Source organism: Besnoitia besnoiti, chromosome VIII (assembly GCF_002563875.1).
Source record: "Besnoitia besnoiti strain Bb-Ger1 chromosome VIII, whole genome shotgun sequence".
NCBI lineage: Eukaryota > Apicomplexa > Conoidasida > Eucoccidiorida > Sarcocystidae > Besnoitia > Besnoitia besnoiti.
Window position 1 is genome coordinate 2,579,845 of NC_042363.1, and position 21,210 is coordinate 2,601,054.

The following is a 21,210-nucleotide window of genomic DNA, read 5'->3' on the forward strand; positions in this document are numbered from 1 at the left end:
ATTTGTTTGACCCCTTTCTCTTCCCGTCGCCTTGCGGATGCTTGTGCAGCGTCTTTCCTGGCGTCATGAGGCAAATCTGTCGCTAATCCATCCTTTTCCCCCGGTTGCCTCCACGCCTCGCATGGAAAGAAAACCATTCAGCAATGGCCCCCGGAGGGCGCGCGCGCCCCGGTTGACCAAGTAGGAATTGTTTTTTCTCGAGGCGGAAAGCAGAGTCTGATTTTTTCGGACTTGTCAAACTCATGCGGGCTGCCGCACCTGCCCACTGCCCGCGGCGCGTTCCCGACGCCGCCGCGTCACCCGCGTACCATACACGGAAATTTCACTCGAAGTCTTTCGGCGCATTTTTTAGGTCATGACTCGCGCGCGTTTCGGCCTCTCTTCGTGTGCTGCCCATCCATCGCTTTCCGCGCATTCCTTTGTCCGTCGCCGGCAAGTCACCACCACACAGCGCCGACGGACAGATCTTTCGTAGGCATCCCTTCACCGCTCTGCCGCCCTCGTTGGCTGCTTTCACTCGCCGCGGCCCTGTCCGTGGGATGAGTCGCGAGACACGGCAGCCCGTAGGTGGCGTTCGTTTTTTCTGTGTCGTGCTCAGGGTTTAGGGTTGCAGGCAGAGGGTGCATGCCTCGGATTTCGTCTCTTTTGAATCACGGAATGAGCCGGTTATCCGCCGCTTCCCTTCTTCCCCCTTTTCTGAGGTGTTGATGCAAGCACGCTCTGCGTCCGAATACAAGTCTGGCGAGACACTTGATTCCATTGAGGAGGAACGGGAACCGAGGCAGCCGCCGCTCCCTTCTGCAGTTCGCGTGTCGCCTCTGGAACCGCGGCGCGACTATTTTCAGGACCAGTCATTTTTCGTCGGGGGCGGGACAGCGCCGCTCGCTTCTTTCTTCGCGAGGCCGCTCAGTCCGCCCTCATTTTTCTGAGGTTCACGGGGAGTTTTTCCACAGACTATGCGTGCCGCATTCGCGGCGACGTCGCCTTCCGCACACCGCGGCAGCCAAGGGTCAACTGGCTATCCACTTCCCTGCGGCTTCTCGCCGTTGGGCAGTCGCAAGATGGAGCCCTTAGGAGACAGGCGGCGCGACTCACGAGCGCGGCTCGCCCCCCTCACTTCGTATCCTTGTCCGTTTCCTTCCCCTGCTGCGCCTTCGTGTGCGTCCGGAGCCGGTCGCGCGCACGTGACAGAAATAGACTGCGGCGTCTCCGGTCTGTCACGTGCATCTTCCGCGGAACATGGGGCGGCGGGCGCGTCGCCACGAAACGACGGAACGAAGGGCAGGGCAAGAAGGCTGCGCCGCTTCCTCCTCGTCTGCTTCTCCCTCGCCATCATCTGCCTGCTGCACCAGGTAAAGCGGTCGCCTTCTCGGAGCGTGGCCTCTTCTGATCTATTTCCGCACACACGTAGTTTTTTAGGGCACAGCTACGGCACTTTGAACGACATATATGCTCATGTGTGGGCGCCGGGAGGCCGTCGTGCGTGCCTTCAGTTTCCCTGTGTAAGATACATGTGGGGACTGCCTCGCAGCTTGCGACTCGCCGGGGTTGCGCCTCCTGCGCACGGACGGGAAGCACGCGTGGGCGCGCAGCGTCACGCACGTATTCGAGTTGGGCAAAGGCTGGCTAGGGTGAGGGCGCTTTTTGGTGTTTCCTGCCTTCACATCCGCGTCTCAAGGTGCCTCGCCGTGCGTCCATGGTGGCCTCCTGCTTCTCTGTCTTTTCTCTCGTGTGCAGTTTGCCTTTGGGCGCCAGGCGGCAGACCGACTCGTCTCCTCCCTTCTCGTCGCTCACGCTCGACATGCGCCTGCTGACCCCCAGCCCTCGGAAACGGGCGACCTCGAGCCGACGCCACGCGCAGAGTCGCATGGCGAAGAGGAGACAAGCGACGCGAACGCGAGCCAGCCAGAGCACCTGCGCCACAAGAAGAAAGGTGCGCTGTCTTCGTTGTCGCCCCCCACCGACCTTGCAGCGCAGACGCAGTTCCGTGGGGACCGTGTGAAGAGTTCGCGATCGATGAGGCAGCGACACGAGGTCGCACTGGACTAGCAGCTGCGGCGGCGCGACTTTCTCGAGAAGTGAAGGGCCGAATGGTGGCTGCATTTCGCAGAGTTCGCGTATACGCGTCTGCATTGCCGCAGGCGAAAACTCGACTCTCTCCAAGTGTATGCGTTGCCCACACATACATGTTTGTGAAGTGGATTTTTCGAGACCTGCTTGGCGGTCCCTCGCTGGCCTCCTCGCTGCGCAGCGATGGCGACGCAGGAGCGAGTCCCTCCCCTCACAAGCGGCCCGTCTGCGTTGATTTGTGCATTTTTTTCGGCTTCTTCTTCGGTGCGCTTGTGTTGTCTCCAGCTTCTCTGTACAGAGACCACCTTGAGCGGAATCCCGACCGTCCTGCGGTCGCGCTTTTGGCTGAGCGCTCCTCGTCGTTCATGCTTGACGCGGTTTCGCGCCCTGCTGTGCCCCCGTTCCTCTCCTCGGCGACCTGCTCCTCCTCGCGTCTCATGGCTGCAGGCCGCGACTCGTGCGTGCCTGTGGAGGCCATTCGCCCGTTCTTCGGAACGTCCCTGTCCTCGCCTTTGCCGCCCTCTGAGGCGCGCCTGCGCATGGGCGCGCCAGCAGCCGCCCAGTCCTGGCGCCCGCCGAAGGTCAGGCTGCCTCAGACCTCCGCTGTGCCCTCCTCCTCCTCCTCTGTCGCGTTCTCGCTGCCGCGACGCGTCGAGCTGAAGCCTGCGGTGGTGATGAATCCTCGCGCAGCCGACGAGGAGTTTCGGTTCCCTGCGCCGCTCGACGGCGAACTCTCCTTCGCGGACAATTCGGCGCTACTGCCTGCGGGAGAGGCCTGGGAAGATGTCTTCGGCGGGTCTGCCAGCGAAGGCAGCCGCGACGACCTGTTCTCAATCCACGGCGATGTCATATTTCGGTCCCACGGCTTCAACGTCGCCATCAAGAGACAGCTCCAGAAGGAATGGGAGCAGGAGCAAAGGAGGCAACGGATTCTCGCCGAGGGCGGCGATCTGAGTCTTCTGGAAGGTAGGCGTGCTGCAGGCAAATGTGCCAGAGGGGAGAGCGCGGGTTCCGCGTTGGGTTGTTGCTCGACCCCGCCTGAAGTCGAGTCCCATGTCGTGTGAAGACGGCGTTACGCAGATTCTAGAGAGGAATAGAGCTCAGGGATCTCTTGCCGTTGTGCGCCAGTGTTGCTCCCTTCGCGTCTCCTTTTCGCCGCTCGGTGTAACGCGGGGTTTTACCTCTCCGCTTTTTCTTTGTGGCTCGGCTCTCCGGCGCACTGTGCGGGGCGTCAACCTCTCCCGGGATGCCTTTTAGTTGCTGCGCGCGCCTTTTTCTTCTCCACACTTCGACCCCGGCGCCTCCGCGCCTCGGCATTGTACGTCCTGCGTGTCCCCACGCGGCATTCGGATGGCTAGTTTGCGTGGCGCTTTGGTGTCTTTAAGAGGATGGATTTGCGGAGGAGTGGAAGCGCCGCCGCGCGTGGCGACGGGTCTGAATACGGCGCAGGCGCATGTGTGGACGAGTGAGCCAGAGAGCGTGTGTGAGTGTGTCGCGGGTGCGTGTGCAGAAGCAGCCGAACCGGAAACGGTGGAGAAGGTGCATCTCTACTCGCCTCTACAGATCGCGCTGGATCGCCAGTGCGTCTTGCAGGGGAACGTCGTTAAAACGCAGTGGACACGCATGCGCGTGGTCAGGGACGCCTTCCACTGCTTCACCGACGACGAGCTCGACTACTCCGCTGCGGAGAAAAGCTGCCTCGATAACTGCAACCAGCCGGTGGCGTGCGCCGGAAAGATTCGGGACCGCAGCGCCGCCACCGACGCCTCCAAACTCTCCGACGACATCCTGCCCAAAAACTGGCAGTTCGGCTACTGCTGTAAGCGACGGCACCTTCATGTGGAGTCTTTTATGCACATCTAACGACGTTTCGCGAACGCACTTTCTCCCTCTCACGACCCGGACGCATACACGTTCGTCCATGCTCAGCCTTTCAATGAGTTCTCAGCTTAGCCTTTTCCGCGGGTTGGGAAGTCTGCGCGCACCCGGCTAGCAAGCTCTCGCACCACGGCGCTGCTTCCTCGGAGGGGGAGCAGCGCCGTAGTACACATCTCCGCGAGCATGCGCGCTTCCCGTCGGGGTTCCGCTTTCAATGTGGGGTTCGCCGTGTCTATCTCTGCATCTGAACGGGGGCTGGCGCCCGCGTCTTCATGACGGTGCGACCCGCGCTACCGACTTGCGAGTTCTCGCGTCTGGCTGCTTCTTTTTGGGACAGCGTCGTGCGTCGCCCGTCGTCGAGGCACACGCGCGCCTCGGGATTTTGTCTTTTTAACTTTTTTCTTGGCCCCTCGTTTTCGGTTTCTACATGCAGTGTCGTCGCGTCTCCAGACCGCGGCCAACGCTGTTTGCGACTCTCCGAACTACGTCTTTCGGCGCACGGAAACTGCCAGCGGATGCGTGCCCGCCGAAGCGCTCGACTGGACTAAGCTAGTCGACGGCTGCGTGGACGACTGCTTCGCCACAGTCCGCTGCTACGGATGGTGGGACAGCCAGACGGTGCAGATGAAGCAGCTCACGCTCGTGGACCTCCAGAAAATCCGGCAGGTCATCAAAAATACGTGCCGTAAGTGCTGCATGGATGCACGACCCACATATCTGTATGCATAGGGGAATGAATGGGCGCACTCGCATGCACCCGCATATGTGCGGCGACGTGACTGAGAGATTTTGGTGTACGGAGGACCGCATTCCCTTGCACGCGGTTTGTGTCTTAGTGAGACGTCTGACCAGCGTGATCCGTGGTCGCCTGGAGTGTGCGTTCCGGATAGGGGGATCTACGTCGGTCGGGTGCAGGCATCGGACTCGTGGAGAGGTCTCCACAATTTGTCTCCTCGTAGAATGCGCTTGCGAGCCGCTTTTGTACTGCATCGCCTTGGGATCCGCGTTTCTCACCTGGGTACTCTGGAAGCTTTCCATGTGCGTGCTGTGCGCTGTCTGCGCCTGCCGGGTGCGGCTGTGTTTCCACTACTCACAGCCTAGAAACAGTGCACAGGTCACACTGCACCCAGGGAGGCAGGCGGGCGCTGCCTGTTCTTTGGAAACTATGAAAAATGGAGAAACGCGTTCTGGGGTGGGACGGGGGGACGGGGGGACGGGGGGGGGGGGGGAAGAGCCGGAGGCTTCGCGTGACTGCATTGCACACGGCTCAGTAATGTCTCTATCTCTCGCGAGCGGCCGCTGCGCCGGCTGCTTGGCTCTCGCCTGCGCCGAATTCAAGGTGTCTGTTGCTGGCTTTGCTGTTTGGCGTTCAGTTTGCAACGAGACGTTTGAGGAAGGGGTGGCGTACGCTGGTTGCCAGTCCAAGACGCGCTCGGGAAGAGAGTGTCAGCGCTGGGATCAGCAGAAGCCTCACGTTCACACCGAGAGAGCCGATGCGCACAACTACTGCAGAAATTTCAACAACGAGAAGGAGATATGGTGCTACACGACGGATCCTGACGTACGATTCGACTACTGCGACCCTCTCGGTATGACGCGCGGAAGCGGGAACTTTGCCGGCTGTCGCGGTTGCCCGGGGCGGTCCACGCCGTAACTCTGGCTAGCTGTGAAGACCTGCATGCGATTCTCCAGCTCCTTCACGGTTGCTCGCAGATCGCGACAGCACCTAGACACGCAGCATTTCTGGCGGCTTCATCGGCTATGCGCGGCGCGTGTCTCGCCCGCGCAGCGACTCTCGGCGACCGCCCGCTGTGCGTCCGTCAATGGACATTCGGCGGTCAACGTGTCTGTGCCGCGAGGCGCCGGTCAGCCTTCAGTGTCTGAACCAGTTGCCACGCCCCTCCTGGCGGCATATTCACTCCGCCGTGCCTCAAGAGCCTTCTTCGCTTTCACCGACTCTGCACCGACCCGCGCGCACCCGTCGGTGCGCTCGCCGCGCATTTACAGACAGAGCTATCTATGTCTGTACATTTGTGTATATATACACACGTGTACGCCTGTGAGCAGATGCACAGATGCGTTCGACTCTCCTGGCGACTGTGTCTTCTCAGGGGTGGTGGAGCGCTATGTGCAGCCGGGAGAGACAGTGGACGTCGTGGTCAGTGGAGTGAGCCTCGCCCCCCAGGTGTCGCTTCGGCTCTACTGGGGCGGCGAAGAAGGGAATGCCGCGTGCGGCAAAGCGGGAAGATTTACGGCGCTCGCGACCTTCAAAAACCAGGCTGCACGCGGTCATATCTTGCCTTCGTATGCTGTCCACGACGGCGTGGTCTCCGCGCTGACTTGGCCGAATTTGACCGTCAGCTCTAATGCTTCAGGGTCGTTCGTCGTCTGCGGCTGCGCCTTCACAGGCTTTTTAGCCTCGACGTGGGGTGACGCCGAACCCTGCTCTTCTGACGCCCACTTCACGCTGACTCTCGGCACGATCAACGTCACAGGTGTGCCCCCGACTTGCCTTGCCGCCCTGACATCGCGCCTGAAGCGAAACAACCTTTCATGCCATCTAGAGATGCGGCGATAGTGGCGCACCGGGCGCCACACTCTATCACTGATTTCCACACACATATATTTATAGCTACCTATGTGCTTCTTATCGATCGGTAGCTACATCTGTCGGTCTGTCTGCGCACGTGCGTCCACCTGTCGACGCTTGCATGCCTCTGTCTGCGCTATGTCTGCCTAGGAGGGGGGGACTGCCTGTCGCTCGGGACTCGAGTGACTCGACTCGCGAGCGTCGGCGGAGGGAAGTGCGGTGTGCGTGTTGGGGTCCAAACTCGCTCCTGCGTTTTTCCGAGGAGCCGGGCGCCGTTTTCGCACCGTCCACTGCCTGCCCTCCCGCGCCGCGCGCCGTCTCTTGTGCACGACGGCCTGCGTTGTTCGTGTGGCTGTCCCGTAGGTCCCGTGCATGCGTTGAATACGGAAAAAGAGATGACCGCGGGCGAGAAGAAGACGTTCACAGTCAGAGGAACTACGCTGAAGACGAGCGACACACTCGTCGTGGTCGGGGGCAGCGCCTCCTTTCTGTGCGTCGCGCCGAACTTCTTCCGGCTGCAGCTGGAGTTGCTGCGAGGCACGGGCGACAACGCGCTGGCGGTCTTTTCGGCGGGTATTGGGGCGGGCGAGAACCAGTACCTCAAGACTGGGTTCGCCACCGTGAACAAGGCAGGCACGGAGGCGCAGACCATGCCTTTCGCTTTGCAGTCAACTGGACACTACGTGCTGTGCTGGCAGGGGATGGTCAAGGGGCGTAAGGCCTCCGGAATCATCCAGCGGATCGTTTCCACCGGTGAGAGACGCGACGAAAGCTCGTCCCACGTATACGGTCAGCAACGCCTTTTATATCGAGGTCTTACTGAGACACACAGAGGAAGGGCACACGCGACCCCTGTTTCCTAGTACGACTAGTGAACTCTTTTCGTCTAAATGAGCTAACTGGCACAAGCGCAGCTCGGCGCGAAGCCCCAGGACTGCTCGCGCTGCCTCTCTCTCTGCGCCAGCGACCTGGCTCTTCCGCTTTGAGCGTCGGAAACAGGGGCGTCTAGATACGCGGCGGACGTGAGGTGAAGAAGGCATCTTTCGCCCCCGCAGAGGGCATGCTTTGTGAGTGCATGTGTTGACTTCGCGTGGATTTCCGCCGCCTTCCTTCTATACTTTCTCTCCCCGTCAGACTCCGCGGGCGCGAATGCACTTCGCAGCGACACTCTGCCGCGTGGCTGAAGAAACTCAGTGTGTGGACTCGCCTCGGCTTTTGGCTGCGGTTGATGTGCAGGTGTCGACTTGAGCATGACGTACCGGTCGGTGTACGCGCCTTCGTCGGACGGCGTCAGCCAGAAGCTCTTTTCCGTTTTCATCCACACCTACAGATACAAGGAAGGCTTCGAAGATGACGCGCTGACTGTTCGAATTCCCACGGAGACCCCGTGCAAAGGCGCGGTCGTCGCGCAGTCGCGAAAAATCAATCTGGAAAGTCGATCGGAGAAGCAAATGCAGACTCAGATGTTTCTCTACAAAGCCATGTACGCCCGCAACCCCCGCCAGACACGCGCTTCCGTGCGGCAGTACACGGCCGCTAGGCGATGATCCGTTGATCGCCTTCGGTCTGCTTACATCCTACGTTCATACGCCTGCAGACTACTGGGTTCTGGTTGCTTGCTGGCCGCGCTCGCGCACCTACACGTGCATCTTCGGCCAAGCGCTTGCAGAGTATTGACCTCGCTAAGCATATTCATGTCTGCCTCTTTATCTATATCTGTCTCTATCTATCTCTGTCTATCTCTTATCTATCTATCTATCTATCTATCTATCTATCTATCTATCTATCTATCTATCTATCTATCTATCTATCTATCTATCTATCTATCTATCTATCTATCTATCTATATCTATCTATATCTATCTATATCTATCTATATCTATCTATATCTATCTATATCTATCTATATCTATCTATATCTATCTATATCTATCTATATCTATCTATATCTATCTATATCTATCTATATCTATCTATATCTATCTATATCTATCTATCTTATCCATCTTATCTATCTTATCTACCTATCTACCTCTTTCCACACGGAATCGCGGGCTGCAGTGCGAGGTTGAGGCTCCGCGCAAATGGCGACGAATCTGATAGCGTGCGTTGTCTGTCCTGGGAGTCCCTCTTCTGGTCAGGCAAGACACTGCACTCGTCTTGTGGGCGCAGCCTACGGCGGTTTCGTTTTCTCTGCCGCGCCACCATGCTGCCGCGCCTCCATTGGTTCATTTGTTTCAGCCGGTTGTCGATGCGTCGCATGCGTGTTCCAGATATCTGTGCACCTGATATCGATTGCGCAAAGGCATTGCCGTTTCTGGAGTGCGGTCTGCTGTCTGAGTGGCGAGAGAGGGGGGAGGTATGATGCATCTTTGTGTGAATCGACTGCGATTCGCCCCCTCTGGCTGTTGCGCGCGCGCAGGTACCTGAGCGTGCGAAATCTTCCGCAGTCGGACTCAAAGTACTTGGAGACCTTGCAGGTTTGCGTGCAGCCGAGGAAGGACAGCAACACAGTCTTGTACTTGGGTTTGTCGACGATTTCGGAGTTTAACTCGTATCCATTCCACGATTTCGTGATGCCGTCGACGCTGCATTCTGGAACGCCGACTCGCACTTACTCATTCACGGTTGACGAGTATTCGTACCTCGGGTTGCACTGGGGAGAGATTCGGAGCGACGGTGAGATGATTATTGGTGACTTCTACGACTTTTTCACGTCTCCACCCTTCTCGAAAGTCCTCAGTTTCTGGATTTCGCAGTCGACGAACGTGGTCACCGCCTGGGGGTTCTCTGCGTCGGACCCGTCGCCGACGCTCATGGGCACCTTCAACCTAAGCCGGCCGGTGGACATGGCGCTCGACACGTCGCCGCAGCACGTGCACCTATACATTCTCATGGGTGAGGCGCCGGCGGCGCTGGCGGTGTTGGACTTGACGAAGCCGCCCTCCGACCTCTCGCAGGCGAAGCGCGTGAGAGTTTTAGACCCCAGCCGCGACGGCATGGTGAAGCCGTCCGGCTTCGTGCTCATCTACCCTGGAGAACCTGAACTCTCCGATCCCGTCGTCGTCCTCGTCGACGAGGGCACGGGCTACATCCACGTGTACGATGCCGAGTTCACGCTGCACGCCAAGGTGAATCGGCTGGACGGCATGCAACAACCCTTCGTGAAGCCGACAGACGTCTACTGCTTCCGAAAGTCTGGTCCCAAAATCATCGTCATGGGCTCCACCTGGGAGTGCTTCGTCATCGACCAGGGCCTCCCGCGCGTCGTGTACTTCAACGTCGATGCAACAACCAAAGTGTTGACGCTCGTCTCGGTCTACTCGGGAGAAGGAGCGAGGGACGGCGTTGACACAAACTTGAAGGCGCCAGCGTCCGTCGTCGCGCACTACTACAACGGAAAAACGCTCATCTACGTCGCCGAAGTAAGTGTCCGCCAGACGCAGCTGCCGAGCCGCACGCACTCCGAAGGAACGCCGCGAAGTGGAATTCGTGGTCTCGAAATACATTAACCGCGGCGGAGAGAGAGAGGTGTTGAAGCGGGGCGGGCGGCAGGGCTAGCCAGTTGGGGGAATCTGACGGTACAGACGTGCAGAAAGAGCGAAGATGAAAGGATCGCCGCTTCCGCGATGGCCTTTCGAGGGCTGAGCCACGAAGCCCCCCCCCGTATCCAGAAGAGGCGCACGTTTCCAGCCGTCCGCGCCCTGCCGGCGGACGTCGTGTTTTCTCGTGCTAGGGGCGAACCGTGCTGGCAGCGGGAGAAACCCGGCGCGCCCGTGATGCCTTTCCGGATGGCGTCGCTGTTCACTTTTCCCTCCCGACTGCCGCGCTGTGCGTCGATGTCTGCAGGCAAGTAGTTCGTACCCGATGCTTCTGACGAAGGTAGACGAAGAGTCGGCGATTCGGTTCTACGCGTTCCTGTCGCACAACACTTTGGGGCTGAGTTCTGTGAGCCACATCTCTTTGCTGTATTTCTCTGACGACAGCTCTTCTCTGGAAAAGGTGTCTCTGGCGACCTTTCGAGACGCGTGGCGCGGACCCGAACTGCAGATCGTCTCGCTCGACACGACTGCGACAGTCCCGACGTTCCGCTACTACCCGCACGAGTGGTACGCCGTGGGCGACTCGCACGCGCTGGATCCGAGCGTCGTCGGTCTCGGCAGTCTGAAGGGCGTCTCGAGCTTCGTCTTGGGCACTGAAGGCGCACACGCGGCGTACGTGGGCAGCGTCGCCTCGGTAGTTCCCAACACGGGTGTGGTTAAGCTTGAGATCACAAGCATCCAGCGCATCGAAGTCGAGGTGCAGGTCGTGGCGATGGGCATGGTCAGTCAGATGAAGACCTCCTTCAAAATCCGGATCGCATGCAAAGACGGCTACTACTTCAACCAGGGCATGTGCGCCCGCTGCCCCCTTGGGACCTACAACTCGCTCAACTTGGTCAAAGCAGACCCCGCGTCCAGGTGGGCTAAGTGCAAGGAGTGCGGCAAGTCTCAAACGACTGTCGCTGAAGGATCCATCAGCATTGACCAGTGTCAGTGCCAGAAGGGATATCACCACGCAGGCGACGCTGAAGACGCGGGCGAATGCGAGCCCTGTCCGCCAGGTACGCGCACCCTTGTGGGGAGAGGGGGGGAGGCGAGAGAACTCAGGCACTCCGCGCCGGTCAGAGCCTGCGATGGGAGCTTCCAGGCGGCCGCCGCCGCCCAGGCAAGAGTCGTGAAGGGGCAAGAAAAAAGGAAGCCTGACGCTTGCTTTCTCACGGCGCGTTGAGCGTGCGAGGGGGAAAAGGAGCTGCGCACAGAGGTGCGCATCTGCGGAAAACCGCTGCACCGTGTGGAGGTGCCTGCGTCTGCACGGTTGTTTGCCGTACACCGAGAGTTGAGCGGACGAGCCCCTTCCGGAGGGTTGGTGGAGGACTTGAGGCTCAGGATGGGTACGATCGCATGTGCCTCGCATCTGTGTCCGCGTTCTGCCTGCCCGCACTCGACAGCGATGCGTGCATGTCTCTTGTGCATCGCCCTCAGGTACCTGGAAAGACACCGTGGCGAACACAGGATGCGTAGGCACATGCCCGACGCATTCGTCGACTGACGTTGTCGGGGCGACCTCGGCGGAAGAGCGCCTGTGCAAGTGGTAGGCCTCAGTCCTTGCTGCTCTCAGCGGCTGCGACTCCGGCGCTTTGAGCCGCATCACTCGTTAAGTTGATGCAGGTCGCATAGCTGTCGTCGCGTTCTGGCGAGCTCGTGGCTAGCGAGTCCCGCTGGAAAAAAGGAGTCTTTCGTCAGATTTTGTAGTCAGCCGCTGCACTGGGCGCACGTCGGCGTTGGAGCGCGCTCAGCAAGCGTGGCGCACCCTCGTCACCTTACTGGAGAGGTTTCCACGGACGCTTTCGAAAACGAAGGCAGCACGTCGCTGTGCGCGGCCCTATGCCTCTCTTGAATGCTATATACTTGTATGTATATATACATACATGGCAGTGTCTTTCCGTGCCGCGTTTTTCGAGGAGCCCGTTGTGGCCGTTGGCGCAGGGCACGTTGTTGCGGGCTGGCTGTGTTACGTGCCCTCCACTGGATGTTTTTTATGACTGCACTTTACCGCCAGCGGGCTTGAGTCGTTTTGGCTTTTCGGCCGTCAGGGTTGATTCGCCTCTCCTCACAGGGTCTTTCCGGTGCGTGCGCGCGTTCTTCAGCGAGCCCGGCTACTACTTTGTGGGCGAAGCCGTGCAGACGCAGGAGTGCGTTGGCGTGGAGAAGGGCTACTACTCTCCAGGTGGGTACGAGGCAGCGCGGTACCCGTGCCCGCTTCACACGACGACGAACGAGACGGACGATCCCTCGTTTGTCGCGGTTTCGGTCGCGGCGTGCAAGTGCGAGATGGGCTACACGGCGGCGCCGGCGGAGAGTCTGCGAGACCCCGAGTCCGCGGCGTCGCAGCTCCGGAACTGGCTTCAGCAGCACCCCGAGCACTCAGAGCTTCTCGACTCGCAGGTCTGCGTGCCCTGCGGGCGAGGCTTCTACAAGGACTCCATCGGCTCGCACGCCTGCACCGCGTGCCCGGAGAACTCCTTCACCTCGACGTCGACGGCAAAGTCCAAGGCCGAGTGCGAGCTCTGCAAGCCGGGATACTACCAGACGGGGAACGTGGACGTGCCTTGCGCCGAGTGCCCAGACGGCCACTTCTGCGTCGGGTCGGAACCCAACATAAGCAACACGATGCAGCACGCCGGCGCCAAGACGCCCTGCCCCGTTCACACCAGCACCGTCCCTCCCAACAGGGAAAACGACCATCCTTTCAAATGCATGTGAGTGACCACCGCCTTGAAAACGCGAGCCCGGGGGGAGGGGCGGGGGATGGGGGGCGGGCGAGGTCAAAGCTACTGAAGAAGATGAGTCAACGTGCCAAGATGCCGTGCGCGGACGTCTGCAAGGCTCCAACACCAACGCCGGCGGGACAACACAAGCTACGGGCAGGGTGACATCTGCAGAGCACACCCTCGCAGGCGCAGAGCGACGACAAAAGTCGGGCGAAGGAACGGAAGAAAACCCTCTCGCGGGTGTTTCGGGAATGGCCGCTGTGGCCGCGTTTCGGCGTGACGGGCTCGGGAGTTCTGCGCTCTTCGCGTGAGCCGTCGTTGGAGGCTTAGGGGCGCGTCCGACTGAAGCGCGGGCGTTCAAACGTGTCGGTTCTGAGCGTGCTTTCAACAGCGCCGTCTGTCTGTTGTTTGTGTTTCCCAGGTGTGACCCTGGCTACGAATTTGACTATGTGGACCTGACCACCCTCGCTGTCGTGTGTCGGGCGACGGACGTCGGCGATTTCAAGGACATTCTCTCCAACATTCCTGGCGACAAGTGCCCAGCTGGCAGCTCCACTCACGCGACAGGAAATGTTTCTCTGCAAGAATGCATCTGCCTGCCTGGATACTACTTCAGCACCGAGTCTGGCGTCTGCGAGGTAGGCAACAGCGAACACTCGCCACCAAACGAGGGGTTGCCCCCGGACCCGGCTGCGAAATATCGGCGCTTGAGTGCCCGCACGCCTTGCAGCCGACATCTCTGCTGTCCAGCAGAGGCCCGCCCGCATCTGCCTGTAGAACGACTCGTTCTCGTTTGCGTGAGTGTGTGCGAGGCTCCGGGACGCGGATGGGCAAACTTTTTCTGCGCCAGGATCTATGTATGCGGGCAGCTGTGGACCCTGTGGGGCGTACCTCCAGGATGCCTTTCCTGTGTCGTGGATGCCGCTGTACGCGGCGTCCCCGCCTCCTTCTGCGTGTGTATGCAGTCCTGCCTGGTCGGTTTCTACTGCCCCGGCGGGCGCGACTCGTTCACCAATGACCACGCGCTGCCGATTGCTTGCCCGGCGGAGACGAACACGATCGGCACGACGAGCGCGACGCTTGCGGACTGCGTGTGCGACAAGGGCTACTACCGCTTCAACTCGCAAGTCGGCATTGGGGACAAGGTGGTCTGCCGACCGTGCCCAGCAAACAGCTTCAAGGACTGGGTCGGCAACGAAGTGTGCAAGGCGTGCAGTGAGAACTCGGGAACCGAGCAGACTGGCGCCAACTCAGCCGCGCAGTGTCTGTGCTCGAGGGGCTACTACCACGACGCGAAACAAGCGGAGTGCGTGGCGTGCAGCAACCCCCTCCGCTACTGCCCCGGAGGAGAAGTCGACTGCCAAGAGGGCGAAGAGCACTGCGTGAACGGCAAGAAGCCCGTCGAGCCCCAGCCGTGCCCCAACAACACGCGGATCACCGCGGGGTACGATACCCCGTGGTCGCTTGATGACTGTGAGTCTGCCCGCCCTGTCTCTCGAGAAGGAACAGAGGCGATTCTGCAGCGAGAGTCGTCGCGGGCACTCCTGCAGCGCCTCTGCGGCTGCACCTCGACCTAGTGTGCACGCCGCGGAGGACAGGCTCCTCCTACTGCTCCTCGTGCCTCCATCCTCGCTGCTTGGCTGCGCACCCAGTGGAGTGCCCGCCGCAGGTTGCACGCGCTCCCATCCAGGACGCTGCAGACTGCCGCACAAGTGACGGAGGGGGCGCGAGTTCCTTGAGGCAGCCGTCTGAGCGAGGAGCGAAAGACGCTGAGGCGGCTGGAACGGGGGAAGAGGGGACTTGCAGGGGACGGGCTTGATGGTGTGTTTCCGGGCTGGACTGCCCATTCCCCTCCCAACCCCCGCCTCTGTCTCTGTGCGGTGTGTGTCAGGCAAATGCAATCGCGGTTTCGCCTACGACAAAGGGAGTGCGGCGGAAGGCGCCAAGTTCTGCGAGCCGTGCTCGCCAGGGTCGTACAAGACGTCTGTGCAGGACGGGCCGTGCAACGGTTTGTGCGGGACGGCTTCGACGTCGTTTCCAGGCGCCCAGACCCAGTCGCAGTGTTTCTGCGAAGAAGGGACTTACTTCGCGGCTGACGCCTGCCACACATGCCCTAAGGGCGCGTACTGCGCAGGAGGCCTGTTGCCAGAGGCGGAGGCGAAGCTGCGGGAGGACTCGAGTTTCACCGGCATTACGTCGGCCGACCACGTGAAGCCGTTCGCAGAGCCTGGGTACTTTCTGAACAAGCTGAAGGCGGAGCTCGAGTCGCCGAACGACTGGCAGTTCACGCGGTGCCCCGTGCGGAATGCGTGTCTCTCTAACGGAGTCTGCTCCGAGACGATGACGGAGTACCTCTGCAGCGAATGCCGCCGCGGCTACACCAACACGTTTTCCAAGGGAGAAATCTGCACCGTCTGCCCGTCCATGGTCTGGAATATTCTCTGTCTGACTGGGTACTACTTGGCCACGCTGCTCTTCAACATTGTCATGACGTACATGAACGTCGCGGCGGGTTTCAACAGACGGTCCATTCACTCTATCGTGATTAAAATCGCCTCCAACTACCTCACCTGCCTCTCCGTTCTGTCGGTCATCGACTTTAACACAATTGCCTTCCCTTCATGGGTCACGGACCTGACCACGACCGTGACGGAGTCGGTGTCTGCGCAGAGCAGAACACGACTCATGTCCGTCGACTGCTTGCTTCGCGAGAACCTGAATCTGTCCTTTTCCGACTCCTTCTTCTACACGATGGTCTTCTACGCCCTGATTCCCATTGTGTTGCCCATCATTGTCACGATTATGATGTCGATCGTTGTCTCGCGCGTGCGGGTCTGGTACCGCAAGTCGACGCAGAAAAAGCTGGATTTGCTCAAGCAAACGCAGCAGTACGGCCTGTACACGCTCGCGGAGCAGCTGAAGGAGAAATACGAAGAAGATCGAGTCTTTATGATTTTCCGATACATCCCGCTGCCCGGCGAATCGATCTTCCGCAGAATGACAAAGTTCATGGAAGATATGATTCCCATTTACGTCACTGTGCTCTTCTTCGTCTACTCCTCGACCACGCGCCACATGCTGTCGCTACTCGACTGCACTTACATCGACTTTGGGCGCGCGCACAAAGCCAAGTACTTCTTGCGCGCTGCGATGTCTGTCGAGTGCACTGAAGCGTTCAGTTGGCCGTACTTCAAGTTCTTCGCGCTTGGCATCGGGGGCCTGTTCGTCTGGAGTATCGGCATTCCTCTCTCTTGCTTCATCGTCCTCTACATCAACCGCAGAACGCTCAACAGCCGTGAAACGAGGCTGAAGTACGGGTTCCTTCACAACGGATTCGTGAAGAAATACTGGTACTGGGAAATGGTTGTGTTTGCGAGGAAATTCCTCGTCATCGTCGTCTCCAGCATTGCTCTCATTCGCTCCGAAGACATGAACGGCTCGCGGATCTGGCTCGCTTCTGTCATCGCCATCATCTTCCTCATCTTCCACTTTGTCACACAGCCATTTGACAAAAGGTACGTGCCTGAACCAAAGAGACAGTCTAGGTTGGAAAAAGGACGATTTGATGCAAACGAAGGTATCGCGCCACACGCTCCACCGCGGGTTCTCCGCACAGAGATACAATGTGCAGGGCGCCGCGCTCCACTCGTGCAAAAATATGTATGTGGATGTGTATATCCCTCTTTGATGATGCGGCGGCGACTGGACTGTCATTTCTGGGGACTCGTGCTAGCAGCGATGGCAGGAGAGCGAGCAAGCTAGCCTCCCGGTAGCGCGGAGCCATGACCCTACGTGTGGAGGCAAGAGTGAAACGCATATGCGTTTTTGCGTCTGAGTGTTCAAGTGCATGCGTATAATCGTCGTGTGCACGTTCGCTGATCAGTAGGCCGCAGCTGCCGCGTTTAGGCTTGGAGAGCCTTGTCGCCTCGAAGCATCTGTGCACCATGTGCCAGACACAAGCGACATGCGCTTTCGGTTTGCGGTGTCGAGAGGAAAGACTCAGAGACTTTCTCACTCACTCTTTGCTGGGCGCATATTATGTCTACTGAAGGCGTTGCTGTGCGTTATCGCTCAGGAGCTATCTCACTCTCGATCGCCTCGAGAACCACAGTATGGGTATCTGGACGCTTACGCTCATCGTGCTCGGGGTAAGGTGGAGAGCGTGTCTCTTCTGTACGGCCTTTAGTCGTGCTTTTCGATGTGCACAGCTATACACACAAAGCGCATGCAGAGTCTACAGCTAATTTCGGCTGCGTCCCCGAAGTCTCGGCATAACCGCGTACGACCGGACGCGCCTTCTTATGGTGCGCCCCCGCTGTGGTGCCAGAAGGGCTCTAAGCGTTTATGTTTTTGTTTTCTGTTTCTCTGTCACTCTCTCTTATTTATGAGGAAGGGACATCAGAAGGCCATATTGGAGAGAAGCCACGCCTGGAGAGTCTGTATGCGGTTTGCTGTTTCGTTTGGCACATGGATTGCCGATTAGTGTGATCAGAGCTTCTCGTGTGTGGAGGTTTTCGCTTGTGTGCGTCTGTGCCTTCTCTGCTACAGATGATGGTTGGTTCAGGGTTTTCAGGGAACGTTAACGTGGCGCTTCTGCTGTTCATGGCCATTCTCACGTGTTTGTTCATCTTGGAGGTCGGAATTTCGCTGATGTTTGCGTACTTTGACAACGTTCGCACACAGCAGACCTTCTTCACCGTGCCGGTGCTCGGATACGTGTTTCGTTTCTTCGCGCGCCTCTCGGAGAAGCGGAAGGCGCGCGAGCCGATCGTCATTTACGATACCGAGAGCGAAGTCATTCAGCTAGTCGCAGCGAAGCGGCAGTCGTGGAACGTCTTCCGCCGTCGCCGCAAAAACATCAACCTGGCAGAGAGGAACTACTTCATCAAGGTCATGGCTGAGACGCTCGGTTTCGCGGTGGTGCACATGAAGCTCGACGTCATTCCAGGTTCATTCCTGGAGTTCGCGCTGCGCCTCGGCTTGGCGTTCCACCGCATGGAAGAACTGTCGCAGCAGAACCGAAAGTCGCTGCAAGCTATCGCAGACGGTGACTTGTCTCAGCTGGCGGACTGGTCAATGCAGGAGCAGAAGCGCAAAGACCTGGCTGAGGCCTCGCGTGCGAACCACAAGCAGATTTCTCAGCGCCTCAGCACGTTCTACCGAGACATGGAAAAAACTCTGAGAATCGGGGATAAAAATGAGTCTGCAGGTGCGGCCGCCGGGTCCGAAGAGAGGATCCGCGACCTAGAGGGAGAACTCGTGTCTGACGAGGAACTCGGTCGCATGAAGTCGGATATTTCGGCATATGAAGAGGACGCGCGAGCCCAGGAAATCGCCGCGTCGGAGGCGACGCATCTGAAATACCTCCAGAACTACACTGAGGACATGACCGAGGAAGAGCAACAGGAAACGATGTATCTTTTCGACCAAGACATGATGACGTGCGGTATTGCGCTGTCCGAGCTCTATCTTGCCCTTCTCAAGCTCCAGCTGAAGGACTCGAGCACCATTAGCCAGCAGTTCGACGCCTTCAAAGTGCGCAAGCAAATCCAATCAGACGCATACGCGGACGCCTTGCTGCGCAGGAACCGGAAGCTCAAAGTGATTCGCGAGGCGCTGGAAACGCTCATGACGTCCTCAGGCGCGGATCTCGCGCAAATCGGTCTGAAAGAGGAGGCTTACCAGGCGAAGAAAGCTGAGTTGACTGCCCTCCGCGCCGAAGTGGATCAACTAAACAAAAAGTTGACGGAACTGAAGGAGAATCCCGACGGCTACAAAGCAGACGAGGAGGTAGAAGCTGAAGAGGAATGGATTAACGAAGACCGGGACGAGGAGCTGCAAAAGTTAGAGGAAGAGCGTGCGGAACGGGAGAAGGAAAAAGAACAGCGAGAAGCCGCAGACCAGGACATCATTTGCCCTTCGGACCCGGCGGAAGCGGCTGCTTGGGACTCTGGAAGCGACCGCGCTGCCGAGTAAGCAGTCTGAGGAGAGGGAGCGCCAAACTTCAGCGAACAGAGGGCGACACACCCTGCGTATGCACACGATACGTCGACAGATGCGCGAGAGAGTCCGCTATCCACTGTCAACGCCGCGACAGCTGGAATCGCAGTGCGTCTCGCACGAGCCCCTCGGGCACACGTTGCGGCGTGCAAACACATCCTCGACACAGAACCGGTCAGGAGTGCATGCGTGTTGGCATTTTGTCTTGAGAACGCTGTCCCGTTTGCCTCGTTTTCTGCATTTGTTGTGGACGTGTCTGTGCGTTTGGTTTTTTCAGAGAACCACAAGAGGAGGCTGCGGAGGCCCCACCGTTCCGTCTTCTCGGAGTGGACGCAGAGATCTGGGACGAAACCGCTTATACGGTCGCTGGCGGCGGCTGCGAGCCTCCTCCAGACGAAATTGAGTGAGCAAAGGGATGGAAGCGGAAGTCAACTCGGACCTCCCTGGAGAAGCAGGCTCTTCGAAATTCGTCGTGCGCGCCGCATGGTGGAATTCTCGTGGACGGCGGGCGACTCGAGCTGACGTATGCCAGGTGGCGTGAACACGTCTGGGATTACAGTGACGCCAGAATATGTGCAGTATACATCCTATTTGTGAATAAGGCATGTGGACCGCAAACAACGTCGTGTCGATTGTGTTACAAGGCCGAGGAGTCCCTGTGCAACCTCCAGCGCGACGTTGAGCTGACGGGGTTCGTCCGCACGCCCGTACGCCATCGTTACCGCGGGGAATGACTCTTCCAGCGGCGAGGTTTACGAGGAGAGCACGTGTGGACGCAGCCGGATCACAGCACTCAATGTTCAGGGTATTTTTGATTTGTAGATTGTAGACATGCGACGGTTACCTCGTTTATCACCAGAAAGGCGCCAGGGTGGAGGTCCCGCAGAGGCGGCGGCTGCCTGTACGTGGAGAGGGGGGGAGGGACCGTGGGCATTTTCCCTCCCATGGAGTGTTTTTTATGCCTTGACCCGCCGACGTGCTGTCGCCGCTGCGCTAGGGCACCTAGCTCTACGGACCTCTGCATACTTGCGCGCCCACGGGAAGGGATGGAGCTGAGACTGCTGTGCGCTGCCCGCGCGTTTGGGGGAACCTCTTGACGATTCGCATGAAAGAACGTAGCTGTTCTTGTTGCCTTCTCGCAAGTGCTCGACAAGAACGTGGACATGACATATAAAACGTCCAAAAATTGCATTGTGACGTGACGACCTTGCCTCGGCATATCCTACGATGCTCCATCCCGGACTAAGGCTGCAGGCAGCGAACTCTTCGCACGCTTTGAAGGCTGAGACCTTCCCGTGTAGTTCCGTACCGCTGACCAGCATCGATTCTGCGCATCCAAGATCACCTCCTACGCAGAGAGTTCTCTCCATAGAAGTGTGTGCATGGACGACGAAAGAGCGTTTGGGGGTTCGCCCCTGCAGCTAAGAGACACAGTCTGTTGCCTTCAACTTTGGCGACAGTGCACACGTGACCCGCTTTGTCTGGTTGGTATTTTCCTACAATAGAAGAATCCAGGCTCAATGCGGGGACCGGCGATCCAGTAGCATTAGCACCGTAGCGGCCTTTCATCTCTTAATAACCGGAGCGAACAAAGCCACCCATTTGCTGTCTGTTCAGTGCACTTCTCGTTCCCGTACTCCACACCAATGCGTACACGACGGCATACGAATATTCGCTGCGCCCGTCGCCGCGGAGACTTCGCACACATACATACGGCATTTTGACTCGGCTGCTCTTCGCCGTTTTTTTGCTTGCAAGGAAGGCGAATGGCAGTAAATCATCAACGAAAAGCGCGGCGACCACCGCGCTTTTCGTTGATGAGGGAGCTGCCCGTGGTATTTCGTCCACATCTTCTGCTGAGCCGCTAAGCCCCTCTCTCCCTCCTTGACGGACCCTTGTGGTCGCGCGTCTGCCAGGTTAGTCTCTCTCTCTTCACACGGCCATCCTGCTCAAAACCCTCCCCGGTTACGAGCGTTTCCTTCGTCAACCATTTCAGTGTTGCCTGCCCCATTTACTGCTTCCCTGTCGTCTTTCCCTTTGGATGACGAAATCACGTTACCGATCCAAGACACTAGGAGAGAAACGCGCAACGGAGACTCCTCTCGTCAATGCCCACGCTTCACTCGCCGGAGTGTGCGCAGCTTCCTCACGGTTCACTTTGCTGGTTCGCCAGGACACCTTCCGGCTCCTGAGCCGCAGAAACACCTCGTGCTGGCTCTTCTGCTTTCGCGGAAAAGAAACGCTGCATACGACTCCAATGCGTGCCTCCTCGTAATCAATTCTGTCTGCACTTGCTAGGTGCCCGCTGCATATAGTGCCTTACGTCTCTGTGGGAAGAGGATCCGCTTCTTCCACCTCA

The 21,210-nt window shown here is 58.8% G+C and overlaps 1 protein-coding gene across 1 annotated transcript; it reads left to right on the plus strand.

Annotated features, from left to right (window-relative positions):
- Positions 1 to 1,061: 1,061 nt before the first annotated feature.
- Positions 1,062 to 19,258, plus strand: BESB_084890 (kringle domain-containing protein; the record flags this gene model as incomplete). The annotated part of the gene is made up of 19 exons (XM_029366839.1): positions 1,062 to 1,352; positions 1,738 to 1,933; positions 2,356 to 3,036; positions 3,584 to 3,889; positions 4,382 to 4,633; positions 5,322 to 5,537; positions 6,060 to 6,443; positions 6,902 to 7,291; positions 7,775 to 8,021; positions 8,961 to 9,963; positions 10,388 to 11,141; positions 11,563 to 11,671; positions 12,228 to 12,839; positions 13,273 to 13,489; positions 13,817 to 14,324; positions 14,743 to 16,366; positions 16,927 to 16,999; positions 17,400 to 18,823; positions 19,129 to 19,258. 19 exons carry the CDS (start codon positions 1,062 to 1,064, stop codon positions 19,256 to 19,258), a joined length of 9,417 nt encoding a protein of 3,138 aa, XP_029217299.1.
- Positions 19,259 to 21,210: the final 1,952 nt, after the last annotated feature.